We start from the raw sequence: 27,830 nt of genomic DNA, 5'->3' as shown, positions 1-27,830 counted from the left end.
CTAGTTGATAAGCATAGCATACACATGCTTTAACAGTCACGCAAAACACACATTGGCAAATTATTATTCAATAAAATCTGAGAATTTATACTATTATCTAGATCTATTCTTTTTAAATTATTTTTGAAATAATTCCATAAATTTGGGAAAAACAAAAATATTCCAACTATATGAGCGACAGTGTATATTTTGTGTATAATTATGAGGAAATAACATTTCAGAGGTAGTAAAGTGTATTTTCCTCGCTCGCTTCGCAAACTTGCAAAATTTAGAAACGGGATGGTTGCAGCATGGATCTACTAGGTCCATGACTAGGTCCATAAGTATCCCCCTCAGGTACGTACGCAGGGGGTGTTTTGGGGGTTAAACCCCCCGTTCATTTTTTTTTTAAAGAAAGAAAAATGAATATTCCCTACCCCTACCCCCCCCCCCCCCCCCCCCCCCACTGAGCGAAATATCGGTCGGCACGATATAAATGTATTTCTATATCGAAATGAAATTCATAACACAACAGTCTTTTTTTCCCTAGCTTGACGTCTGAAAAAAATGATACGTCGGGATGATTCTTAGCAAGGAGATGACAGATTATATAACTTTACATTTCATCTATAGTGTACATTGATGATTAGATCTAAATAAAATATTAAAAACATATTAAAAAAAGTGCAATTTGTTTGGTCGTTCGGTTGGTATATTTTCGGGCAAGAGACTTTCATGGCCTAGCCCTCAGAAAATGTATACCATGGACGGAAAAGCAATTTCTTTTTGATGACTTTGGATAGGGGTGATACGAAACTTTTAAACTCCTAAAAAATAAAAGGGTGCCGTGAATTTAAAAAAAGGTTGAAAACGCTGAGTAGAATCAAGACTGGTGCCCCCCCTCCCCCGATGATTGAGCCCCGGTTGAGCCCACGCTACGCCACTGATTCAAACAGATCAAAGTTAGCCCATGCAGTGGGGGTGGGTGGAGGGGTAATATTTGTTTATTCATGGTTGATCCCCTGTCCCAAATTTAATCCTAGAAAATCTATAACTTTCTCTGTTCATCGTCTGGCGCGCGAGCCGTACGTATATACACCGTACGTGCGCTAACCGCTCAACACGCGCGGGGCGGAGATTGGATTTGTCTGTCTTGCTGACAGAAATTGATTGGCCTTTCGTGGTGAAAGTGCAAGGTGAGATGATTATTTTGTTATTTCAATCATTTTTTTAAAATAAATATACTGTGAATTCTTTTGATATCCTGTGTTTCTTACCTCTTGCCAGTCTTGGTACGTTTAATCATGAAATAACGATCGGTATCGAGTATGAATTTTGTTTTGTATTGCCCCACATATTCACTATTTTGTTGTGTTGATCAGGAGCTTAGGGCGCTTGTTCAGCTCAGGAGCCTATCCAAAATTTGACCCGTAACTCCGGCGTGGAAATCCCCCACTAAAACATACCCAAAATTAAGTAAATATTCATTAAATCTCTAAAATAAGGATCGGACGTTTTTTTTCTTCGGCGCTCTAGCTCTGCAGGTGTAGGGTCCCAATCTGCACGCCGCCAATGCAAAAAAAAAAACAGATCTGAGGCTGAGATTAGACTAGGGTCTACGCGTAATAAAATATCTCCAGTTCATCGTCTAGTAGCTTTACGGGTTGTCCGTCTTCCCAAGGATTTGTCGTTCATAATGTGATGGACAAGAAAAGTGTACAGTAGGTCTAGGCTGTTTCCAGGGCATCCCAAAATCTGGATTCTGAGTTTGCCCAAACTGACGTTTGATCTGTACCATGTCTGTCATAACATGAGTTCCTACAGTAGGCATGTGTGCATTCTCAAACTCTTGTGATAAATCCAAACGATTCAAGCAGGAATGCCAGCAACCATCATATGAAAACAGATCGAAAGTCTGCTCTCTCTCATTGAAGGGGATGAAGCTTCAGTGAAAAGAACTGTATTAAACTACATCTTGAATTATGTGAAAGTTATGTTTAGATGCTTTTAATTTTGCTTGAAGTTACATGTACACCCACAATTTTACCAAATTTCTGACAACGTCACCAGACGTGTCAATAATGTCAGACACATGGCGCATAACAAATGTTCACTGTAGTGCTAGTGATGATTCTCTTTGTACATGTAGGTATATACAAATTGGCATCAGAATAGGAGGCTTTAATAATGTGTCTGAATTTTCTTTGTCTTTCCTGCGTTACTGTTACTTTGAGCAACATATTGATTATGATTATCCAATATCTTCTTTATCACAAACATGAACATGAAAAATAAATAAATTGAATGAATGCAATTTTGACATTGTGTGTGTGTTATCTATCCCGACCTCAGCTCCAAAATCCATGTCATAGATCAGAAACAATAATTATCAGCCCATACTGGAATTAGAAGTCATCATGGAAGATTCTGGAGATGAGGTCGAGGCAGCAGTAGCAGCTACAGATATACTGGACTATACTTTGGATGACTTCACAGTAAGTAGATACCATTGTTTTCTGCAATTTTAAAACGGAATACAACATGGTACTTTATAGTTGTTAAAAATGAGTATGATGCAGCAAATTCTTCTATAAAGTTTATATAAAGACTTTGTTTGGGTCTCCTCGATTCATGTGCTACATCCCTACCATTTATTATAAAGAACATTTTGACTTAACAAGCATGTTTTTTAACCAAATTAGTTTGCTGTGCTTTAAAGTGCCACAAAGGAAATTGTACAAATGTTTGTGAAATGATCAGATAAAGTAACCCATTTCAGTCATGTTACCCACCTCCCTTCCTCAAAAGATTTACACAATTAAAAAGTTGAGATATGTCTCCTTAAACAGTGTATGGTTGACAATATTAAACAATTTTGTTGGGGGGGGGGGATATTTCGAGCACATTTACATGTACTGGGCTCAGTTAAGTGTTAAATTTCCATAAGATGGAATATTAGATTAACATAAACATATGTGCTTTCTCCTTGACAGATTGATGACAGTGAATTTGACATTCCTGAAGTAGATTCAGCTCCAAGTCTTGAAAGTATTCTGAATGAGGTAAGTTATTTGATGGATGGTGTGAATACATGTTGATGATCAAACCTCTTTATTAAATTCTATCTTCAATTCCAGTGAATGTTTTATTTTCTGAAAATCTCTATAAATGTTATTCAAATGACAAACCTAGTGGTTCTATTCAATGTAAATTAACTTGGTTATCATTCTGTAAATACTCTTTTGATTAATCGTAAGGGTTTTTGTATTCGCTGTACTAAAATGGAAATTTTTTCACACTCATGTATATTTGATTTTGTTCTTGTATTTTTCCTTTTTCATTTTCCCCCAAGTGTTGTTTTGGATTTTTCCAGAGATCCTTGCACACTACTCCAGTGTATTGTTTCGTTGATGGTATAGACATTAGCAAGACTAAAAGTCATACCATTAATTTTGTGTTAATTTCCCTTTCTTTAGCTTTTAGCTTTTTTTCATTTTTGTAACCACATTTATCACTTCTTTATGTTACAGCCTGAGGAATCTTTTGAACCTGATAATCATTCATTGAGTTTCTTCTCTGTTGGCCCTGATAACAGTGATAGTGTCTCTCTATCTGAAACACCAGCAACTCCTGACAAATCCCCAACTGCTAACCAGTAAGTCAAGATGGTGTATGTTCATTTATTGATGATACGTTTTTTCCTTTTTCGTAATCAATATCAATAATAGTGGGTTCTTGTAAAGCCCTCATGTCTGTCAAGCTCGACACTCCTGGTGCTCCACGGTAGTAACCCTGGCATTAGCATGGCTGCCATCATGGCGCTCTAGTATTTCAAGGAATTAAGTCCTGCCAGGTACCCATTTACCTTACCTGGGTTGAGTGTGGCAAATGTAGATAAATGTCTTGCCTAAGGACATTAGTGCTGTGGCGGGACTAGAATCGCGAACCATGTGATCCACAGTCCAGTGACATATCCACTAGACCACGACACCTCTAATCCTTCAAATACCTCAAATACTTTATTTGTTTACCAAAATAAAATAAAAAGTTAAAAGCATGAATTAGCACTTAGACTACATTAATTTCTGAAAATGACATTCTTTTATGTACTGATATCCTCACGAATAACTTTGTTGTTCTTCTCGTTAACCTCCGTAGGAAGAAGAATATTCAGTACGAGGCGCACGGTTCGATCCTAAGGCATGTGTTGTTGAGAGGCATTGCATCCCAAGTTTCATCAGCAGCTGTAAGTATCAAAGCTCTACCATCTATGAATTACCTACCAGTGGATTATCATCTTGATGTGTGAGATACTTACAGTATTAGGATTACAGAAAGAAATTTATTATACTGATGTTTTTGTAGTATTTCATGCACTTGTTTGTGAATTGAATGTCCTTAGCAAGCATAAAAGCTTACTGATTCCTGGTATATTAGACAAAGTTCAGTTGTCTTTTGTCTGGATCTTTTATTTACAGATGTTCTGAATCTGAATTCCTAGGCACAAAGAAGTAACATGTGGATGCTACAAAACTCAAAGATGTCCTTCTTTTATAGATGCTTAGCACAAGCCTGTCTTTTCATTGTGTGTTAATTTTTCTTGTATTTTGAATGACAGGATCGTGTCGATGCTGGTAAACCAACAGCCATTGCTATCTCTGTCCAGATTGCTGTAGGAACATCACATGGTCTTATCCTTGTATTTGGTGAGTAGAATATGTTAGGTCAAGAGCTCTCACTGATAGTTACTATTGAATGTACAGTGTTGATTTGGTCATATCCCCATCTAAGAGAACATGTCATCAATCATGAAATGATAAGGGGAAAAAAATGATTAAAGTTAAGTTTAACAGAGGTCAAGTTGAAGTGTAAATAGAAAGATAGTAGCATCTGCAATATTTCTGTCCATCATTATACCCTCATATCAACTTCATTCCCTTTGAAAAGACACTAATCTACATTTGTCATCCTCTACCAAGGTGTTAAATTGGTACAAGTAGAAACAAATTCCTTGAATGCTGTGAGCACTGAAATTAGCCTAGCAGAGCCGGGGTAATATTGGAGCGCCTTGAGTACCTTGCATGGTTGAAACATGTATGTGTGCTATGAAATCTCCAACATAGTTATTATTATTGCTCAATCGTGTATGTTTTCCTCTTTATTAATTTTGGACCAGATCCCAAGCAGGTTCTACGTTGGTGTCTAGGAAGCACAGCTGTAGGTGCTCAGTACGGAGCTGTATCAGCTCTAAGTATCAACAATGATTGTACAAGGTTACTGGCTGGCTTCGCAAAGGGACAGGTAATCATGTCAAGCTGCACTTTTAAATCTGCCATTATTCATAAAACTGATGTTTTATTGACTTGAATGAGATTTATAAATGCACCACATACATTTATAAACTCATGTTATAAATGGTCTGCAATTTCTTCACACATCTCATTCTTAGGCAATGATATTTCAATAGTGACAAATTCTTTGAAACTTAACTCACATTGCCATTGCAGTACTCGTGTTGACAAAATTATTCTTTGAATGTGACACGCATTAACAAAATCTAAAGGCTTGCCAGCGGCTGTAATATAATAATGTAGGTGTATTAGTATTAAAGATAAAATAATTTGATTAGTCTTTTTATTAATTTGAACAACAAGATGAACAAACCTAATGTTCAAAAACATTTTAAAACTCTTTCTACACATAATGGGAATATATATTCATATGTAGGCTGGTTAAAACTGGATATCAGATCCATGATATAGCGTTTTTTTTAAATAATTATTTTTTCTTCTGTATCTTTGCTCATTGAAGATGACAATGTGGGACCTTACCTCAGGGAAGCTCTTACGAACAATCACAGACGCCCACCCACCTGGTTCAGCAGTGCTACATATTCAAGTAAGATCTAGTTTTTCTGTCTTGTTTCTTCAATCGTAAAAAATTCCATTAACTAATATGTCATGATTATCTGTGTAGTTATTCAGGCATTAGGAGCTGCATTGTTCATGTAATTTCTTTCATGTGCCACAAAAATGCTTGTTCTTTTCAAGCCAGGTATATCACAGTTGTATTCCAGCAGGAGACAGAGAAAAAGAGTAAGAATGATTGAATAATGTAATTTTGTTTTCTCTGTCCCTCCCTAAACCAGTTCACAGATGATCCCACCTTAGCTATATGCAGTGACTCCGGAGGATCAGTTTTTGAGCTCAGCATGAAGTAAGTCCTCCCTCAACTTCACCTAAAAAACTTCAATGATATTTCCATGTGTTCAGTGTACCTTAGAATCTTTTAACAATATTTTAACTACCGGTACTGGTATTTCTAATAGAATGTACTATTGTATGCAATCTGAAAATGACAATTTGACCTTTAACCTGAGTTAGATATGAATTTCTTTATACATGTGTGTTCAGTCTACAGGTATCTTGTTGAATGAATTTCTTTATGTTGCTACACCTACCGGTATTCATTTGCATCGGTTAATTTTCTCCTTTTTTGTGGAGGGCATAAAAGTTAACACAATTCTTTCATTTTTTTTCTTAACAGGAGAGTCATGGGAATGAGAACATGCGAGTCCAGATGCCTGTTTTCAGGAAGGTAATTTTGTCGATTTGTGTTAATTTTTGACATTTCAACATTAACATTGATATTTTAACATTACTTAGAACTCATAGAGATGAAAATGGAATGCCTGTATGACCCTAACACTAAAAATTTCCACCGAAAATATCTTTTAACATTTATCTATATCCAGTTTCAGTTTCCTTCATTAGATTTCCATATCAGAACCAGTTACTATACTTTCATTCAGTGTTGTAGTCAAGTACATCCTCGATGCCATATGTTATTGGCTAGTGCATTGGACAGATCCATACTAATCTATGAAAGGTACCGGTAATAGTCTCAGCGGCCTTGTGACTTGAAAGTGCTTCCCTCGACTACATGTTTCTCACTGCTTGCAGTTATATTTGCCTCATGTAATGCTCTATTCAGTTTTTTTCCCCATAAATAATGCAACTGTAGTCTTAGATGTATGATTTTCTTTAAATCATGTCTGTGTTTATCTTTCAGCCGAGGTGAAGTATGCACCTTAGCCCCACTCAGAATGGATACCACCATCACCAGCCATCCTCTCAAAGATTTCTCACTTCTTGCCATGGCAACCCTCTCCAAGGTAAACAGTCTAGTTTTCTTTTTTTAAATCTTTCAATGTAGTTTAGATTGAAAGATAGATGATTAAAGATAAAGTGGAGTTCTCATCATGTCATTTCATTATGAAAGAAACTGTCCGGAACTGATCGGAAAAGGTTGATCTCTGTATAATGTTAGGTATTCTACCACAAAACAATTTTGTTTACCTCTTATTTATTTATTTCAGGTATTCATCGTTGGACTGAGACCAAGGTTGACTGTTATGTTCACAAAACAACTCAGAGTAAGTTCAGAAGAGTGGGAAAGCTTTTCCTAAAAACAAAACAAAACAAAAAATGTTACAGATTTTGACATGTTTTTCTTTTGTACTTATATGTCTATCGGTTAACCTGTGGAATATTTTCTCCCAAAGATGTCATCTTCTGAAAACATTAGTGGTAAGTTGAAAAGTTATCAAGAGAAAATAATTGTTTGTATTACAAATATTTAACAAATATGTGACCCACCTTCCCTTTTTGTCTTTGCAACAGAAATGTCTACAAGAGATGGCTCGTGAATACATCATGTTCCTTATAATGAGTTTGACATACCTTGCTTTTATTTCAGGGTGATCCTTCAACTTTGCCCCTCCTTGCCTGGCAGTTTGTCATCATCCAGGTCACTGACACCGCTAAGGTCGTTGACCCTGTCCTTGCCTGTGCTCGAACAAACACCATCAACTTCTATCAGGTATTTCATTTTAACCTTTCTGTTGCTTTCTTCAACTATCTGCATGGTTGCTCATTTGCCACATGTACAGTTTTGCACAAAACAATAGGCACCAATTGAAGGAAGGATTTCTGGTCTTGATTTCGCATGTTATACAAAATTTGAGAGAACATCAATCGATTCCCCGAACTTTCAATGATTTAATCTTATTTATGGGCATGGACATGTGAATCATTATTGTGTTCCATTAACATTGTACATTAACCAAAATATATTTGTAGCATGATGCTGCAGAATGTAGACGTAAAAGTAAATAAAACTCGTAGTAAAGGGATATTGAACACCTCATTTTTATTTGTGTTGTAGGTGCTATATCAAGAAGATGGTAACAAGGTGAAGTTTGCTCCACTCCAGAGCATCATTCTATCCTACAGCCTTCTTAATGTCCAGGTAAGATACGTTTCCTTTCCTCACTGATTATCAGGCAAAGTATAGAGGTGTCATAGTATAGTGGTTCATTCAATTGACTCTCAATCTAAGGGTCGAGGGTTTGAATCCCAGCCTGATACTTTGCAAGATGATTAATCCGCATTTGCCACTCTCCACCCCGCAGTGAATGAGTACCATTATCTGGCAGAGCCCTCGGGAAGAACAGCATGATGCAATATGAGGTTTCCCTGGGTAAACAGAATTATGTTTTTAATCATTATTCTAAGCATCAAACCACATGCTGTTAACTGTGAATTCTAGCATTTTTCATCACAGTTTTAGGTGGATGTCAGCGGCATAGAGGATGTTATCCTCGCTGTGACAACCTACAGATCTTTGTTTGTCTGGGGATGCTGCCCTTTCATGCGTGCTGTATCTTGCACACAGCATCATGAAAAGAACATCCCTCTACATATTTTCCTAAATCTATTCATTTAATCGCTTACACCTTTCAAGAAATTTTTCTTTTTGCTTCAAAGAGTATTTTATTGATTGATTGATGAGTAAATATTCCTAAATTGCAATGATTAGAATTCAATGAACAGGATAATGAAAATATGCATTGAACATGCATGTATTCTATATATGCATGTGAATAAACTGACCTGTATTGAATAAATAGCAAAGAAGATAACTAAAGATATAAATCTTGTATCATGTACAGTGGATGAATGCAAAGACTCTAGTGACGGTGGATACGACCGAGAAGCTTCATGTCATCGATGTCAAGACAGAAGAGGAATTGGAGGTCATCGATCTCGGAGATGTTGAGCTTGTCTACGGGAGCAGTCACTTCAAGAGCCTCGCTACAGGAGGCAATGTCAGCAAAGCATTGGTAAAGAAAAAGAATCATGGTGAAGTAATTGCTCAGAAAACGAGTGTAAATTTAGAATAAACATATACCTGCAATACATAATTATCCCTTCAGTTGCCGTACCGTTTTAAAAACTTGTTTTCTGTCTCGGCTTGTCATCTGTATTTTATAATTGGTTTTAGATTTTAATGAATGAAAGAAGAGAGACAACTCAGTATAGACACATGTCAAGTATAAAATCACATGGTTGATTAGTATTCATTATATTTTGCAGGCATTGGCTGGAGAAAGGGCATGTTACCAGTCTATTGCTACCAACAAGGGACAGCTTATCATACTCGGCACCAAGGTACAACACAATGTCATTTTTACAATTACATTTAATACAGCAATATTTTAATGAAATCTTGATGTTACGGCTTAATCTTGTGAGATAATATTGTTGAAGAATTGAGAACTCTGAATGAGCAAGAAAACTGATCAAAACAAACCTACAAAATTATAGAATTAAGTGAAGCAGAAGGAAAGCAAAAAGAAGGGAAGAGAATTTGATCCAAAGAGAAAAAAAGAGGTAACAAAAGAGAACCTTCAAGGAATCCACGAGGTAAAACATGATAATTTTGGATTATTCTGTGCCAGGATCAAAGCAGTTATTGTAATGTTATGATATATCAGATGCCTTTTTAGACCCAGCACTGCTTTGTATTAATATTATAGATGTTGAAATGACATTGTTATCATTTGTTGTTTGTTCCATACAGTCTATTCATGTGATGAGCATCAGGACATGGCAACAGGTATAACAATCCTCAATCATTCTACTCATGAACCGTCTTCTTTTCAGTGACTTCCTATTCTTTTGAAAGTACTGTGTATATATCTCAATGCAGACTTAGGATGTCAGATATATCATATGACTTGTGCAGTATGCTTAGTACAGTGTGATGTTGAGCCAACACCAATGATTTTTGTTTGTTTGAACACCAGCAAGTATCCTGTTTTCCTTTGAAACACCTATAGAGTTTGATTCGATAAATGTCCTCCTACAGGAGTAACATGTACTTAAAATATTATGTAATATGTAGCTTTTCCTGTTTTTGTATAATAATTTCCTTTCACTCTATTTTCCGTACAGCGACTGGAAGTTTTGTTGAAAGCCGGGAAGTATAAGGACTGTCTAAGACTGGCTAGTTCTTATTACAACGGAAAAGCAAAGGCTGTCATAGGTACGCGATGATTATAGAAAGCTTTCACAAAAAGAATGAGAGAGGAAGAGAGATTATTAGAGAAGATGGGAAAGAGATACGATCTTGTATATACAAAACAAGTCCTGTTTTGGTGATGCACTATCCTCTTTTTGAGTGAGGAGTGAAATAAGTCCTTTCATCCTACCATTAACTCCTACATGTTTTTCAAGCAGAGATTCTGATGCACAATTTCGTATTTGTTAGTACAGTTTATCTACATGATTAATAACTCTTCTTGCAACTTCTGCAATTCATGTTATCTGCAATGACAATGTGTATACCTTTGTTTTTATTCGTAAGCTGTGCTGAATGTTATTGTTTCCTTGTACAAACATATATCACAATATCCATTATTCATATTCTGAGAATTTTGCCTAATATAAATATTGATTATTCAATAGAAAGTCTTGCATCTCACACGGCTTGTCAATGGATAGAACATGATATTTCCTCAAGTATTTAAGTCATGTATGCTCCTTGCTAAGTCTTAATATCCACCTGTTTTGTCTTTTCTCCTCAGGTCTAGTTAAGAAGCAGCCCCAGAGACAGGCAGCTGTTGCTGACAAGGTATTTTATAACTTGCTTCTCCTATAACGTTCCTGCTTTTAATATATTTCTGGAATGGTTTGTTTTGTCACATAAGTGTCTTTTGTATATGCAAAACGCCTTTCCAGTTATTTCCCCTATCCACTATATTTCTATCTTGCTATTCCATTTAACACTTCTACAACGAGGCAGTACTGCGATGTATGTATCAAATAAATCTCCTGTATTTACCAGTTGAGTACTGAACTGACATATTCTCAATAGGCTTACTACATGAATCACCTGGTTCCAGCAGGCAGAGGGTTATACTAATGGGATGTATCCTATATTGATTTGTCCATTCCTAGATTCTTGAGATTCTGTTTGACTTTGTTGAGATCTCGATGAAGCAGGGCCCAGAGAGGGGAGCAATCCACCTCTTAGAGGAACACTTTCAAGTAAGTCTTGTCATACCAGGTCTCCCCGATATTGTGTTTTATACTAAATTCTCTGTTTGTGGAGGTGTCGTGGTACAGTGGTTCATTCACTTGACTCTCAATCCATTGGTTGAGGGTTCAAAACCCAGCCTGACACTTGCGTTTTTTTGCAACAAATTAATCCACATTTGCCACTCTCCATCCAGTTGTCGAAAGGGTACTTAGTAGGTTTTATTCCTTGAAATGCACTGTGCATTGATTATTGCTGCCAGAGCCTAGTGCTAGGGTTATTTCATGGGCCCTTTATGGTGAGGTCCATCGTTATATCATCCAAAGTTGTTTGGAAGCACATAGGGACGTTTTATCGTATGTGGTTCGCACTATACAAAATGATTTACTATCATTATCATTATTATTATGCAACGCTGAAGACATGCTACAAAACTCTCTTGGCATTGAAACAGCAAGGTAGTACTGCTTTAGAAAGACCATCAGCAAACTTTATTGACCTTAATTCAAGAAAGCCATGTATCTGATTCTGTGCAGGAGCAGCTTTTAGTGGGTTATCAATCTCTCTATGGAAATTCATTCACAAGACCTAGGAGATCATGCTCCAGTAAAATGAGTTGCAAATTGGTCTCATGGACTTCAAGAGACAAGGGATTTCTTCCTTTATCTTTATTTGTTTACATCTTTTGCATACCTCCATTCACTTTGAACCTAGCAGTCAGCCAGGTTTTTCACATTTCCTTTTCATTGCAAAGTACTGAATTATCCCGTCTTTGTTTTTTCTCATTTGTTTTTCAGAGAGTTGTACCAGTATGTGTGGAACATTGCCTTATGCTGGGTAGAAAGTAAGTCTCCATCTTCATCATCTTTCCATAATATTATCTAGATCTAGATTAGTTTCATGTGATACTTCTAACAGTGTAATGTAAATCACCATTCTCCCCTCTTTGATGTGGTCAGTAACAAATTAGCCTGAACTTACCCATTATCGTAATATATTAATGTACATTTAAGATATTTGTATATTTGGTTGTAAATGTAATGTATCTTTATACTTGTATAAAGATTCAAATTATGTCAATGAGAGTCTACAGTCAAATATAGTTAATGAAAAATAGAATGGACTTTCCCTCTATGCAAAGAATACAATGACCTTTGTTTTGTTATTGTGACATGCCTGAGTGCACAGTTTGCATAGCTATATTCTACAAGACACAATAGGCTGATTGTAACAGATGTATGGTATTGATTTCTTGATGAGTCATGAAATAGACAACTAATATTGCATATTTGAGCTTCTAATAATTTATTTTGATCACTAGAAGAAATAAATATGAATTATCACTGCAAAGTGCTTCACTAAAGTGTATTAGCTGTTTTGTGACACTGGAATATATATTGTATACATCCATTTTAGTCATGTGTGCATTGGTTTGATACATGAAGTAGGAGTCTGCTCAGGTAAGTGTGTTCATATATTATCTTCTCATGTCCGTTTTCTTGTTTCAGGGATGTTTTGTTTGGATCAATCTACGAGCAATTCAGACATGACATCATCGCCAAGGGGGTTTACCTACAATGTCTTGAGCCTTACATCCTCAATGACCGTTTGACCTCTGTGACCCCTGAGGTCATGAAAGATTTCATCGAGCACTATCGTCAGAAGGAGCTCATTTCCAATGTAGAGGCTTGTATAGTGCATATGGACATTGCAAGCTTAGATATTCATCAGGTAAGTTGATGGGAAGCCTGTCATATGCCCATCATGGCTCTAAAAGTATATAATCAAAATTCCTTGTTCCCCTGTGCAGAAAGAACCTTAAAAAGTATAATTAAACCATTGTCAATAATGAATACATCATTTTGTAGAATCATTTTTGGAGTTTGATTCTTCAATAACAGGTAAGACTTTTATCCAGTGATAGGTCTACAAAAGAAGCAGCAATTAGGAATCTATTTAAAATATAAATAAAGAAGTAGAGCAACCTTATAAGAAGAAAGATTTATTATTATAGAGTGACTTATTTATTGCTCTGAATGATGTTTTTGTACCCTGCAGGTCGTATCGCTTTGCTGGGCGTATGGTTTATATGACGCCATCATCTACGTGTACAACAAAGGGATGAATGATTACGTGACCCCTCTAGAAGAGCTTCTTCAGCTGCTTAGAGCTGCTGTCAGAGCCACCAGTCAACTCTCAGGTAAGGACTAACAGTGTATTCTCTTGATGTACATGTACATGCACATTCTCCACTTCCCGGGGAGCATTCCAGACAGGCGCCGACTACAATGACTTGTGTATCCTACCGGGTACACATTTAACACCTGGGTTGAGAGTGGTAATAGTGAAATAATGACTAACCAAAGGACATTGTGCAATCGTGGTAATTCCCACATTGTTTATGAAATGGAGGGATGTTATTCCATTGTTGTATCAGATACCCTTAGCTAGATAGTAGTTGATGTCCTGTTATCCACTATAATTCTGTTATTACTAGCTAGACTTATTAAACCTTCAACAAGTCCATGGTATGAAGAGCTTGGATTGTTGAAGGGATTTTTTTCAGACTCAATTCGCCACAAACATAACTAAGACTAGGCTCAAGTTTTGTCTTCAATTCGCATAAAAGTCTGTTTCTTATGTAATTTTGTTTTCTTTATATTTTCCTTTCCTTCATTTCAGACAACCAAATTAGACTAGGAAACAAGCTCCTTGTATATATCAGGTGAGAGTCATACTTTCTGCAAAATTTTACAATGACATTTTTAGACAATAAGATACTGTATGCTTTAAATATTGATATATAAATAGAAAAGATTTATTACTGGCAATTTTCGTCTTGATATGCTAATAGTTGTTCTTACATACTAATATATAAATTTACATATAATTGTATGCTGAATCATAAATGTGTGTAATGAGCTAGCGATGGTTATGAGGTAGGAGCGACATTCTTGGTGAAATTGCATATTTCAATGTCTTGTTTGTTTAGATATTATGGATATTGTCATGGATGATGTTTAGTTACCTTTCTCTGTGTGTGTTTGTAATATTTTCAGTTGTTGCCTTGCTGGCAGGGCATACCCTATGGGTGATATACCACCTCATCTAGTCAAAGATGTCAAACAAGGGGTAAGAAAATATTTCATCTTTCAAACATTCCTTCTTTTTTTTCTTGCATCACTGTGAATTTTTACATAAAGTTTAACACTGACAATGAAGTAATAAATACATGTATATTGCATACTACCATAGTATTATCTAAATCTATATTTAAATAGATTTGAATTGATATGAATCTTTAAATATCATGTGGCATGTTTGCAAATGGTCCGATATGATCATAGGTTTGGAAATATCTGACAGATTTTCTTGTTAAGACGTATCCCCTGGTGAACCTACTTTCCCAATTATTGCACTCACATTGCATTTTGCTCACCTGGTTTGATACCTAAGAATGTTACCCTTTCTCATCTGGTTTGGTTTGGAGATGTCTAACAGCTGAACACACTGAAGACCTGTCCCTTTTTAAACCCATATATCCAAACCTTCCTAACTATTGAAATGCCATTTCCACAGTGGAGCTTTTTAGTTTTCTCTAAGAATTGTAACCCTTTCAGATATCTGATATGGTGTATTGTTGTTTCTTATTATTGTAGGTTTGGAGATGTCTGACAGCTCTGCACACGACAGACCCATCCCCTGATGAACCTACCTATCCTAACCTTCGAACCCTCCTGACCTTTGACACCAGGGAGTTCCTCAACGTCATGTCCCTAGCGTTCGAGGAGCCAGAGTTCGATGCACCTCAAGAAGCAAAGTAAGAAATCAAGATATGATCTTGTCTTGATTTGCATATAGCGAGGCTCGGAAATAACAATGGCCCAACGGCAAACGATTATCTTAAACATTTTACGATCCTGAAATGTGATGGTTTAGTTAAAGAAATACATCGTAATGTTATTTCAAAGGACGCTCCAACATAAAAGTTGGTGTCAAGCTCTGCATATACATGTACTTTGATGAAAGAGGTCCAAGTGAACCAATTCACATTAAACTCTAGCCACATTGTAAATGTATGCAGGAGACACAAAACTACAAACCTTACTATAAAATTATATGATTATTCTATTCCAGTCTCACATATATATTACTTTGTCCTATTCCGAAAGCAAATTCTGTTTTTAAAAATTTTATAACTCTGTTTGCCTTCTTGAGTTATCTACCTAATCAATGACAGAGGGTACCACTTGGTAAACCCAGTTAGTGATAGAAAAATAATTATATTATAATTATAGTAGATAATTGTTTTTATAGTGTTTATTACCTTGTCTTTCTTGTTTTCATGTTTCCAGTTCGATGCAATCCCGCCAAAGAATAGTAGACATTCTACTACAGGTCATGGTAGAAAGTGTTGGCTTCTCGGTGAGTAAGAATACATACATGTACAAAAAAGAATGCCGAAAGAATTGATAGTGACTAGATCATCATCAATGAATAGGCAGAGAAAAATCCAGTTTTATATCGAGTGTACAGTGATGGGTAGTTGAGATTTATGATTTATCAATTATTTATAGTCTCTCATATGACTTACATTAATTTCCTAGACCAATAAATTGTAATTGTACAATCATGGCTGTCAAATACTATGATGAGTAGGGGGATGTTTAAGTTATGATTTTGAGAGCGAGCATTTGACCAGTTTTAACATGACTCCTAGGTAAGATTAAGGTTATGGAATCATATTAATTTCAAGAGATGCAGCAGCTTCTGTGTTTGGAGAGCTTATTCACAGGCTTACAGTGATGTAGAGATTAATGTGTAATGTCATTAAAACTGAGTAAAATCTCATATTTACCACATTCTTGTTTTTTAGCCTGCTCAGGTTGGCTGTCTCTTCACCTTCTTAGCACGTCAGATGGCTAAACATGAAAACACAATCTATGTCAATAGAATGCTCTTCGAACAGGTTAGAAAAGTCTTCTTACATACAAATATTAGATTTTTTGTTGTGAATCGTAAATGTTGTACTATCCAGACAAAGCAATAAATGGGAAGGAAGTAGGAATTTAACTCAACAAAGAATCTAAATAAGTGTATTAGATCTTGAACAAACCCCATAATTCTTTGATGTATTAAATATATTCCGTAGAGTAAGTTGTTCAGTTCATATGTCTTTGTGATATACTATGTTCCTCTTCATTCTGTATGAGTTGTCAGAATTATTATTGAATCCTATAGACACCACATTCCTTTAATCTCCTGCTGTACATGAACTATACACATTGAATTAATTGTACTTGTCTTCTAATTGGTTTATTGTAATACTAATGAATCATCATATCCCCTTTATCACATGCTGTATATTGCTTTGATATCAGGTGTAAGAGTTCCTATCCAATCCTTCTGGTAAAACAAGGCATCATATTTCCATTTATGTTACAAACATGTACCCCTGCTGTTCGTTTAAATTTCAATTGATATTCCATCATACTGATGAGCCTTCCATTCTTTGCTAAGGTATTGGAGTTCCTGTCCAACCCTTCTGGCGAAACAAGGCATGAAGAGAGGGAGCAAGCTCTGCTGGAGCTTCTTAATGCAGGAGACCTACTCCAGGTGGATCATGAAAGACTCCTCCAGCTCGCAGAGGGAGCCAAATTGTAAGTGACACAATATAGACACGGACAATCTCTTATGTCGGAAATTAACGCATGAATGAATTATGCATGGCGGTTCAGTAGAGTTATTATCATCTATGCACTGATATGTTTGATGTTGATCATGAACAAATGTTATCTCCTGGGGATATAATCAATTATTGCTATTAAGATAGGTGCTGAAATCATTTACTAACTAATAATTTACTTATCTCAGAATATTGTTTTACAAATCTTTACACATTTCAGAATATATTTTATTATGGGGAAAAGACTTATTTTGCTCAATTTTGCAACTAAGGTTTTATCTGTTTGTATCATTTTTCTCTATCATTTTCAGTTTGTCAAGAGACTGTTTGAACTTATCAATCACTGTCTTTACAGTATGAGCTCAAGGCCAAATATATTATGTATCTATATATATATACTTTTGATGATATAGTAATGCTTGTTTCACTTTCCCCTTATCTAGCTACCGAGTCTGTGAAGTCTTGTATGAAAGAAGAAGAGAGTTTGATAAGATCCTTCTCTGCTATCTAAGAGATTCATCAAGAAAGGTATGCTGTAATTTGTATTCATTTCCCCCCCTAATAATGAAGGAATAATATGAGAACAAAACAACAACAGTAGGGGAGAAAGAAGACTTATTCAACAAATTGACAGTGTTTAAAAATAGCTTTAAAATTCATAATTGTACACCATCTGCATTCAGCATGCATGATCTCTTGCCTTGATTGATATTGATATGATATTTATTATATTGAATATGTTGTTTTCTTTTCCTGTTTTAGTCCTCAGTATTCTCCTACATTCACCAAGTGATGATTGAGAGCTACTACACAGAGCCAGAGAAAGATGCCGTCCAGAAACAGGCAATCAAACATCTTCAGGTAGGTGGGATATAAGCAAGCATATCAACTCTTTATATGCCACACAAATAATCTCATTATGGCACACTGTATTTATCATGGGAAAGCTATACCAAAGGCTAAAAGATTCTATACATGTTTCTAGTGCAAGATTAATCTATACCAGGGTTAAAAGGGTTTCATAGAGCTGATCAAGAGTGGAAATGGGTCATTTTGCAAAGCCATTGTGTTGCACAAAGCAATGATCAAGTCAATGGGTGTCTATTTTTTGTGTAAATTGCATATGAGGCAAAAAGGGCTGTGCAGAGTGGCAAAGAAAGCAACTGAAGTGTTAATAGTCATATTGGATTAGGGCGATGGCAATTTTTTGAAGCATGCAGTCTTAATAAATGTTTTTTATATTTGAATTACATGAGTTAGTCATCAAAATTGACATATACATATACATGTCAGATAAGATGATCACAAAGTTTATCATAGTTGTATGTTGCCATAGCACCTCTAGCTTTAGGTTTTTGCACTTGAAAGCCTTTTTTGCACTTAGCCCTGTTATATCCTTAACCCCATAATTTACTGATTTTTTCGTTTCTCTCTTGACAATTTAGCCTGGTACTATTTACCTAACCTGGGCTAAGAAAAGTCATGCTGTTCTCACTTGAAATTGCTAACCCCAGTCTATTGGGATACCAAAATGCATAGTTGCACATGCACTCTTTGGATGAGACATGGGGTCATACAGGTCGTATTGGAAGAAGTTTCTCTGTTTCAAATATGTTTTCAAAGGATTTCACAGATATACATGTATCATGATGCCACACTCTAGCGTTACTGAGTTGAGCATGCCCTTGCTCCAGCCACTTCTTTAACGTTTTATTATAAACATCAAAAGGTAGAATTTATTTTGAGCTTTTTGTGATTTGTCATTCTTTGTATTCTACAGGATCTTGTTGCCATAGACAGCAAGGAAACCGCCCAGCTGGTCTTGAAAGTCTTTGCTCATTCTTTGAGTGATGTTGTCATACAACTACAGGTTAGTTATTCAGCTGACAATTCTATCTTTCTCACATGATACATCCAATTCCATATTCCAATCATCCTGTCTTCAATTTGAATTGTTGTATTGACCTTCTCTCACCATTTTACCAATTCATCTTGTTTTCTAAACTTCTCTGTGACAATTTATTTAACTTGTATCTGTATCTGCTACTGTAACTTTCACTCTGCTTTCCACAAATCATTTGTGAATTACTTGTTACTCTTTTATTATTCTTCAAAGTCAGCTAAACTCTCCTGATCCAAATACCTTTATCCTATAAAACCAAGAAGTTGTAAAATTTGTGTCTTATATGGCTCCATTTGAAAAAATAGGCATTGAAGGCTGAATGATAAATCAGATTTTATTTTAAAACAATTTCAGAACCAACCACAGCTGCAGTATGAGTTCCTTGAAGGTGTGTTTGATGGCAGAGATACAGGTAGCGCCCTCTATGGACGGGAAGAGGCACAGCCAGACTGCGTTCTTCATGAGAAGTTCCTAGATCTGATGTGTACATTCAGTCCTAAGAAGGTCCTTAACTTTGTCATGATGTCTGAGAACTACAGACTGGAAGAAGCACTTCATGTAAGTTTTTTCTTCTTCTCTGTATCATCTTAAAGCCCAACTGCACTAGGAGGGATCAGACCTCCCTGCATGGTCACTGACAGGTGGTTATCTCATCAGCTCTCAATTAACTTAAGAAAAAGGGGGACCAATGGTCACCGATTAGGCATTTTTTGCTATATAGAGGGCGCAAGTAGCTATAAGTAGTGCAGTGGGGCTTTAATGCCTTTCTTCCGGAAATGTAATGAGAGTTGAGAAGTCACCTTTGTACAAGGCTATCTCATGTTGCCTCATTACTTCTCACAGATGGACCAAATGATTATACTTTCTTTATTTACCAGAATACAATAAAATTTAATAGCTTACGTTCAATGAATTTCATTTACGAGCCCTCTTAAGGCTCTGCAAACATTGGATTGGATTGACTTGGATTAAATTTCACTTAGAAATTGTTGGCTCCATATGTTACAAGGATTGACAGTCTGAAGTACTCTACCGATATTTCAAAGTCTATTCTGTAGGATAGACTTGCACCCATTCTGCCAATGGCTTTTATTACCCTCCATGCTACATGTCCAAGCTATCTCAAGTCTACCTTACCTGATCTCATCTAGCATCTTGCTTGGATAAATGGTTCCAGCTAACAAGGACAACAAATTTGTGTCCCCCTTCTACAGATTGTCCGTAAGCACAAGATGTCCGAACCCACTGCCTTCTTGCTGGAGAAATCTGGAGACATACAAGGAGCCTTTGGGATCCTGATGGAGAACCTACAAACCAAGGTCAAAGGTCTCTCGGATGCGGTCAAAGGTCAAGATGGAAATCAGAATGATGGTAAGAATGTAACCAAGAGCAAAGGCTTTTTGTTGCCACTTCATAAAAGAGCCATTTTGTGTTTAGATTCTTTATCTCTTTTCTCTCAGTTGTCATTGCTTTAGCATCATATTGTTTTCAGGTGAGATAGCATTACAAGACCCTCTACTATTTCATGATTCCTATCTTGATAAACATTGATACACAGGTGAAAGTTGCCTTAAGGAACTCTTAATTTGATACTGTGTCATCATTATGCAAAACGCCAAATGTATTTTAATGTACATGTACTTATGGTATATATATGCTTAACTGCTACATCTGACATTTTACCCCATGTTTGATTTTTAAGCCATGAAGTTGGTTCATAAGGCTAAGATTCATGAGAGATGTAATGTTAGTGTGATATATTTCTTAGTTTTTGTTTTTGTTCTTGCAGGAATGGATATTACCTTGTGTCTATCCAATGTGCAAGTAGTTCTGATGGTTCTTGTTCAGCTGTGTCAAAGGAACTCACCAAAGCTTGATGAAGAGGGAAGAGAGGTAAACACAGTGTGTTACTACGGGAGAATGATGTTGATTGTGAAGTGCTTGCTAATGGTGATGCTAATAATGATGAGGATGATGATTATAATGATAATGATGATGATGATTATGCTAATGGTGATGTTGATGGTCATAATGATGGTCATAATGATGATAAATGACAATTTGGTGATGATGGTGGTGATAATATTAATAGTTTTGAAGGTAACAAAATTAACAAGAGATTGTTCAGGATTTAGTTCATATTTCTTTAGATGGTGATGGTGATTATTGTTAGTTATGACAATTGAAATAGTTGTTACACTTAAAATTTAGCTATAGTTGTGTTTTGTAGTATTGTTTGGTTTTAGATGAACTAGATTCAGAGATTTAATGAATACCATTTTGTCCTCTGACTAGACTTTATGGTTTCCTCTCTTGGACCTTATGATGACAACACAAAGAAGACTCAAACCCTCCTTCAATGAAACCCAGTTTGAAAGTAAGAATCTCCATCTGCTCATTCATTGTATTGTAAAGGTCAGGTTGTAGCTACCGATACATGTTGTAGGATTCATAGAAGTGTTGAATTTTTCTGCTACTTTTGTGGTATCGAGAAAGGCTTGTTGCATGGAAATGATTCATTTTCAATAAGGAATCAGGTAATTGAGTTATATTACAAATCTATGTACCAGTATAATCACTTGCTAATACTTTGAATGCTTTTATAGATTCTTTCATTAGTAATATTCACAGCTATACATGTACTTGTTATTGTTTGTATCATCATCATGAGGACATAATAATTTTGTTTTTTCAATCCGTATTCATTGTTTTTTCCCCTTCAATTTATTTTTCCATAACACTTATGTTTCTATAAGTAAATGCAGACATTAACTAAGTTTAACCGAGATTTTCAAATTTCAAATTTCAATTGATATTGTGCTTCCTTTTCCCAGGTTTCAAGGAAGTTACAAGGCATGTATTGAACAGCATGATGGGACATCTCTCATTACCTAGAATCCTTCAGAAAATTATGCAGGTATGTCTTTAAGATTGCAAATAAAACTTGTCATGATCAAGTACAAAATAATGGCTGCCGTTCCTCTCATTCCACTTAAATAGGCTTAGATTTTTTTCTTCAAAATTACCCACTTCCATTCTTGATTAGCTCAACCCTATTAACACTGGTAAAGAATAATTTTGTACTGGAAACAGTAAAAAATCTTGAAGGCTGGTTATATTGATCCCATAATAAATAGGATGTGGCATAGGAAGATTATACATGTATTAAGAGTTAAAGTTTGGAAAATTGCCTGACCGTAGTGTTTCCAGAATATCATTGCTTTATGGAGATCTTGAAGTGTTGTGCTTTGTTTTGTTTGTACTCTAGGATCCAACGTACAGCACAGGCAGGTTTGGGGAGATCCGAGAGCTGATTGTTGGGATGTTGGACACATACACATATGAATCAGTAAGTAGTAGTAAATTGGCAACTTTGACAGCTCTTCCTTGCCTATACAAGTCTGTTTGTGTAACATTAAATCAACAGGTATTAATATATTTGTGAACTTTTCTTTTTTCATCATATATTAATATATATATACTTTTTTTTTCATTCAATTTATAAATTTTCAGTGCACTAAAATGTAGATGAACGACAGGATATAGATACGAGTTAGTCAGTGTTGCATTGATTTGTTCATACATGTATATTTTATATATCTTTATCTTGTTGATAGCCATGCTTTTGTTGATGAATTCTGTAAACATTTACATGTTTCCAATTGTTTTAATTTCATTGTTTCATGCACACGTTATGCTTTTATATTAAATGAGCAAATATGGACAAAAGAATTGCAACACTTAACAAACTTAAGAATTATATTGAATTTCTTCCTTTTGTATTTTTCATGCATTTTCTTTAATTCGAATTTTCACTCAATGTTTTGTCATATTTCTCTGCCTGTGCATCAACCTCCCTCTCCATCGTCTCCCCTTCTCACCTTCTTACCTAACCTTCCTCTAACTTTCCACCTCCTCCAGACCCTGCTCAAGACTGCCAATAGATTACTAGACAGAGATCTCTACGGCTCAGTCAAGAACCTGACCATGGCTGCCAATAGAGGGCTCATGCCTCGTAGGGAATGCTGCATGATGTGTGGAAAGAATTATGCACATTCAACCGAGTCGGATAACATTCTAATCTTCAGGTAAGAACATCTTTCTTGATTAATTGGTTACTATTTATATTGAAGTAGTCAAGGCTAAGAGTAAGTGGCTACTCTTGGTGAAGAAAACATGCATGTATCATTATATTGCCTCTACATTAGCAGTATTGGTTCATCATTTTCAAAGGATATTAGTGGTGACGCAGGACCCAAACCTCAAACCATGTGATCCATAGTCCTGTGACATGAAATGAAACCTGCCTTGTTCCTTCCACCATCACAGTGTGCCTTGTATATCTATTTCTTCTCATATCTCAGCTTTGGTCACACCTACCACACCACTTGCCTGCAGACAGCTGTGTCTGCTTTCTCTTTTTGTATTGTGTTAAGTTGGGTACTAAACATTCTGCATAGGCACAAACTGAAAAAGTAGTTCCGTGTTAGAAATAAGATTTGCCTGTTTCAGCACTCTTTTCCACTGCCATACCATGTGCCATACATCTATTGTTCCTTCTTTCTATATCTCAGTTGTGGCCACACCTACCACACCACATGCCTGCAGACGGCTGGCTGCTCAGCTCTCATAGACGGTCAGAGACACTGGACATGCTTACAATGCTACTCAGCTAGGAGAGGGGCGGCACTTACACCTAACAGGAGACCACGCCTCTTCAGCTCAGGGGAGGAGCCTAAGAGAGGAGGAGGGCCGACGTCGCCAAGGGGTGGAGCTGCAGGAGGGTCTAAGGATACTGCTGATGAGGTATTGTGAAATGATTTTTGTTATCGATGTTAATAACAATCTGAAGAAACAGGATAGTGATGTTGCTTCCTTTTCTTTTGTAACTTTTAAAAGAGATATTAACAAAAAACTGTGTAAAGAACATATCAATTTTAGTTGAATTCTCATTAATCTGAGGTTGACATAATACATCAACCTTTTAAGAGCCAGAAGGGCATTGGTTCTCAGCAGACAAGTTTATTATATAAGTGTGGATACACACACAAAATAATTTTACATTGAAATGATGTGAGTTCATGAAATATACCTTTGATTTTATTGATAAATAGTGGAAAAGCTTAAAGTTAATTTTTATCATTTATCATTGTTATTACTGCACTTTTCTCCTACATTAATTTGTTGATTGTCATGAAATGATGCACATACATATTTCAACAATACTTTGTCATTACTATAAGAACAAGATATTGAGTTTTCGTATTTAATGATTAACATGTAATTATCAACAGTTATAATCTCAGCAAGATTGTATATGTATATGTTTATGTAAATGTATGTTTAGAATTGCGTCCTCATCAGTTATCATTTTTATTATTAATTTTTTTTTTCTTCTCAAAGGATGTATCATTGAATCCAGAGCAAGAAGCATCTCTTGAAAATCTCAAGAAATGGACGGAAGGCCCCTCCAGGGTGAGTAAGATCACTCTTATTCTTCAACATCTAACATTTGTGGGACTTTGGTTGAGTATTGCTATGTGGAAATAATGGCAATCCTGAATTGGAGTATCCTATCACTGTTGCTGGTCTTAATATGGAAAATGGACAATAAAGCAATCTTAGCAGTACTCTGATGTTACATATGCCCGTGTTAGGATTATTCTGAGGATATGGTGTGGTGTTAATAAGCTCTTAATGTTTGTACCTGTGTAATTTGCTAATGAAGATCAAAGTAATTACTTTTTAAAAATTAAACTGAAACCATAACAAGATAATACCATACAGCAGCTCCTTGAAGCTGTAATAAAATGCTGTGTGTCGATGAGAAGTGCCATTGCCAAGGAAGTAAGTACATTTTCTCAAGTATATGCAGTCAAGTCCTGATTTGATGGATTATCCTGTATCTTAAAAGATTAATTTCATATTAACTTGGCTCATTGATCATTGCTCTCTTTACTTTTGTTTGTTTACAAATCATTATAGTTGGCCATCTTGAGTGAAGTTTTGATGTCGCAGCGAGCCCATCCTACTTCAAAGGGCCTTGTGAAACCAAATAGTATTCTACATCAAGAGAGTTTCAGACTTCAACTAGCCCCTCCCCCTAGTGATGAATGACATGATTCTACATCAGGAGAGCTCAAGACTTAGACAAGCTCCTCCTCCTAGTGATGAATGACATCATTCTACATCAGGAGAGCTCAGACTTAGACTAGCCCCTCCCCTAGTGATGAATGACATCATTCTACATCAGGAGAGCTTCAGACTTAGACTAGCTCCTCCCCTAGTGATGAATGACATCATTCTACATCAGGAGAGCTTCAGACTCAGACTAGCTCCTCCCCTAGTGATGAATGACATCATTCTACAGCAGGAGAGCTTCAGACTCAGACTAGCTCCTCCCCTAGTGATGAATGACATCATTCTACAGCAGGAGAGCTTCCGATTTGAACAAAACCCTCTCCAAAGTGATGAATTGCATTCCACATCAGTAGAGCTTCAGACTCAGACTAGCTCCTCCCCCTATTGATGAATGACATCATTCTACAACAGAAAAGGTTGAGACTTAGACTAGCCTCTCCCCCTAACGATGAATAACATCATTAGACATAAGGAGAGCTTCACACAATTAGCCCCTCCCCGAATTGTGAATGTCACGGGCCAATCTGTGTGTGTTGAAAGCCAAATTCATACACCATTTATTACAGCTTTGGAGTGATCTATGCTAGTAAAGTCCTCCGATATTTCCTTCCGTCATATTCTGCTCTATTTATTGCATTTATTGAGGAAAGTAGACCCATGTTCATCAACAAATGTCTATTTGCATTTGCATGTTATGTGACATCCTCTCGTGACACCATTCCACATTTTGTTGTCTGGCTTAACTTTTCTCAGTCAGGTCCTTATTCTAGTTGCCTTGCTAGCTTCAATGCTGGACCCCAAATTACTTCTCAAACCGTAACCCTGAAGTTGACCTCTAGCCAAAGTGCCAATGTTGCGGGTGCAAATGCTGGCTCAATGTTGAATATGACCATTAAGGAGCACAAAGGAGCACAGAGTGCAGCGTCTCTCTTTGTAAGATTTCTTGCCTAGTTTTATCATATCAACTATATGGCCTTTTTTCTGCATGTTAGATAACAATCATTTATGATCAAAACCAAGACACAAATAGATTCATGAATAACCAATAAAGGACTTCCATAATGATTGATTTGAAATTTGTAGTAATATTGTTTCAAAGCTTATTTGCATATGATATTATTGGTCTTCTGCTTTTTTCTTTTATTATGTTGTCTGAATTGAAAGTTGATGAAATTTCATGAAAACAGGTCACAATTTCTAAATGGGTGCAAGGGTAATTTGTATTGCCTATGTCTTTTCTACGTTCAGTGTATACTATTAGTTTGTATAAAAGAACAACTCTAAGTGATATTTACAGTATGTGCAATTTATTTCATGCATAGATTTATGTATATGTTATGATATATTTACTTTGTATGACAAAGATAATTGTCTGTAGGAAATGATATTACCAAGATGATATGCATTGAATTATGTGATGCAATGGAAATGAATGTTATAGTAGTTATATTTGTCTTGTGCTACTCTTAATTGTATAGATTTTTGTTTATGACAAAGATAGATTTAAGATGGATTCAGTTTACCCTTATGTATTGGCTTAGCGGGATGACATAAGCCAACTTGCCCATATTTGCGAATATATTAAAATGACAATATCCAATATGGGCTTGTGCAGGGTAATTGGTGGCATGCCTACTAGCCTGGAATAAGTTAATGATACTATAATGTTTTGTATCATTAAACTGATGTCATAATTAAAAAAATCATAAAGGAAAGGTGCAGTTGGTGTCTCTTGTTATTACTGCACGTCTGTTTCAGGCATCGTATTTTGTCCATTATTTTCTAGCTTTTGATTCATCCATTTTCTAATATCTTCTTTTCCCAGTATCTTCCCATTTCATTGCCATTTTTAATCCATTCGTCGGAGACAGAAAGAAAGAGAGAAGGAGAGAGGGGGTAGAGACACAGAGAGGAGGTAGAGACACAGAGAGGAGGAAGGCAGAGAGATGGAGAAGGGGGAGACCTAGACTGGGAGAGGCAGAGAGAGAGAGAGAAAAGACTGGAGAGATAGAGAGAGGAGAGAAAGAGAGAGAGAGAGAGAGAGATGGGGAGATGGCAGATGGGGATAAAGCAGGAAGAAAGAGACTAGGGAAGGATGTAGACTGGGGGGGGGGGGGGGGTTATTACCATACAAGCACTAAATTTTGTACATCATAGTTCCTCATATGTGATCTTTCCCCCCTTTGAATTTGTATAACCTGGAGTATATGAATATTAAATTAAGTATTGATATGATATAAATCGACCACATGTTTTATAAGAAACAAGTTTCTATTCTTTAATTTAAAAAAAAATGCAAAAAAGGATTGGGTCTCACTATGTTGAACGGGCTGCAAGCCGCCGCCTATTCACAGGCGCTATCCCACTACTGCTCCACACGGGGACTTTTGCCTGCTGCGTTTCCGCCCTGGGCCAGTACGTCCCTCCTTAGACGACCTGGTTGGCCAGTCCTCCGACCAATCAACCATATCGATGCCGAGCTTAGCATGGACGCCCGATCGCCATAGAGCGACGACATACAGGACTCCCGCTCTCAAACGATCCACCAACCCCGACTTCCAAGTAACTGGATTACAGGCGCACGCCACAACGCCCAGTCGAAAGCTTGGTGCGAACATAGGACAATATCTATGAGCTTCCTCTTTGATTTGCTTTTCCTGTAGAGGGCGCACGGGGTAAGTAAACCATATTTTGTTTAAGGAGACTGTTTTAAAAAAAAATGGCATAGTTAGATTCGAA

The 27,830-nt window shown here is 36.4% G+C and overlaps 1 protein-coding gene across 1 annotated transcript; it reads left to right on the top strand.

The window, feature by feature from the left end:
• The first annotated feature begins 1,083 nt into the window (after positions 1-1,083).
• On the top strand, positions 1,084-26,837 carry LOC593513 (vacuolar protein sorting-associated protein 8 homolog). The gene is made up of 42 exons (XM_030973971.1): positions 1,084-1,175; positions 2,332-2,474; positions 2,973-3,041; positions 3,510-3,634; positions 4,138-4,225; positions 4,598-4,685; positions 5,156-5,280; positions 5,791-5,877; positions 6,128-6,195; positions 6,526-6,576; positions 7,051-7,153; positions 7,358-7,414; positions 7,738-7,860; positions 8,206-8,289; positions 8,993-9,163; positions 9,417-9,491; positions 9,904-9,939; positions 10,278-10,368; positions 10,910-10,956; positions 11,283-11,372; positions 12,159-12,205; positions 12,870-13,092; positions 13,420-13,561; positions 14,044-14,086; positions 14,421-14,493; positions 15,021-15,181; positions 15,717-15,786; positions 16,238-16,330; positions 16,882-17,021; positions 17,491-17,575; positions 17,810-17,908; positions 18,828-18,917; positions 19,305-19,508; positions 20,165-20,321; positions 20,740-20,843; positions 21,246-21,327; positions 21,785-21,867; positions 22,219-22,299; positions 22,872-23,038; positions 23,525-23,756; positions 24,354-24,425; positions 24,936-26,837. Exons 2-42 carry the CDS (start codon positions 2,397-2,399, stop codon positions 25,065-25,067), a joined length of 4,236 nt encoding a protein of 1,411 aa, XP_030829831.1. The 5' UTR covers positions 1,084-1,175; positions 2,332-2,396; the 3' UTR covers positions 25,068-26,837.
• The last annotated feature ends 993 nt before the right edge of the window (positions 26,838-27,830 follow it).

This window comes from Strongylocentrotus purpuratus, unplaced genomic scaffold (genome assembly GCF_000002235.5).
Source record: "Strongylocentrotus purpuratus isolate Spur 01 unplaced genomic scaffold, Spur_5.0 spur5_scaffold_7, whole genome shotgun sequence".
Classification (NCBI taxonomy): Eukaryota; Metazoa; Echinodermata; class Echinoidea; order Camarodonta; family Strongylocentrotidae; genus Strongylocentrotus; species Strongylocentrotus purpuratus.
The sequence above is the reverse complement of the archived record's forward strand: the minus strand, read 5'-3'. Positions and strand labels throughout refer to the sequence as shown.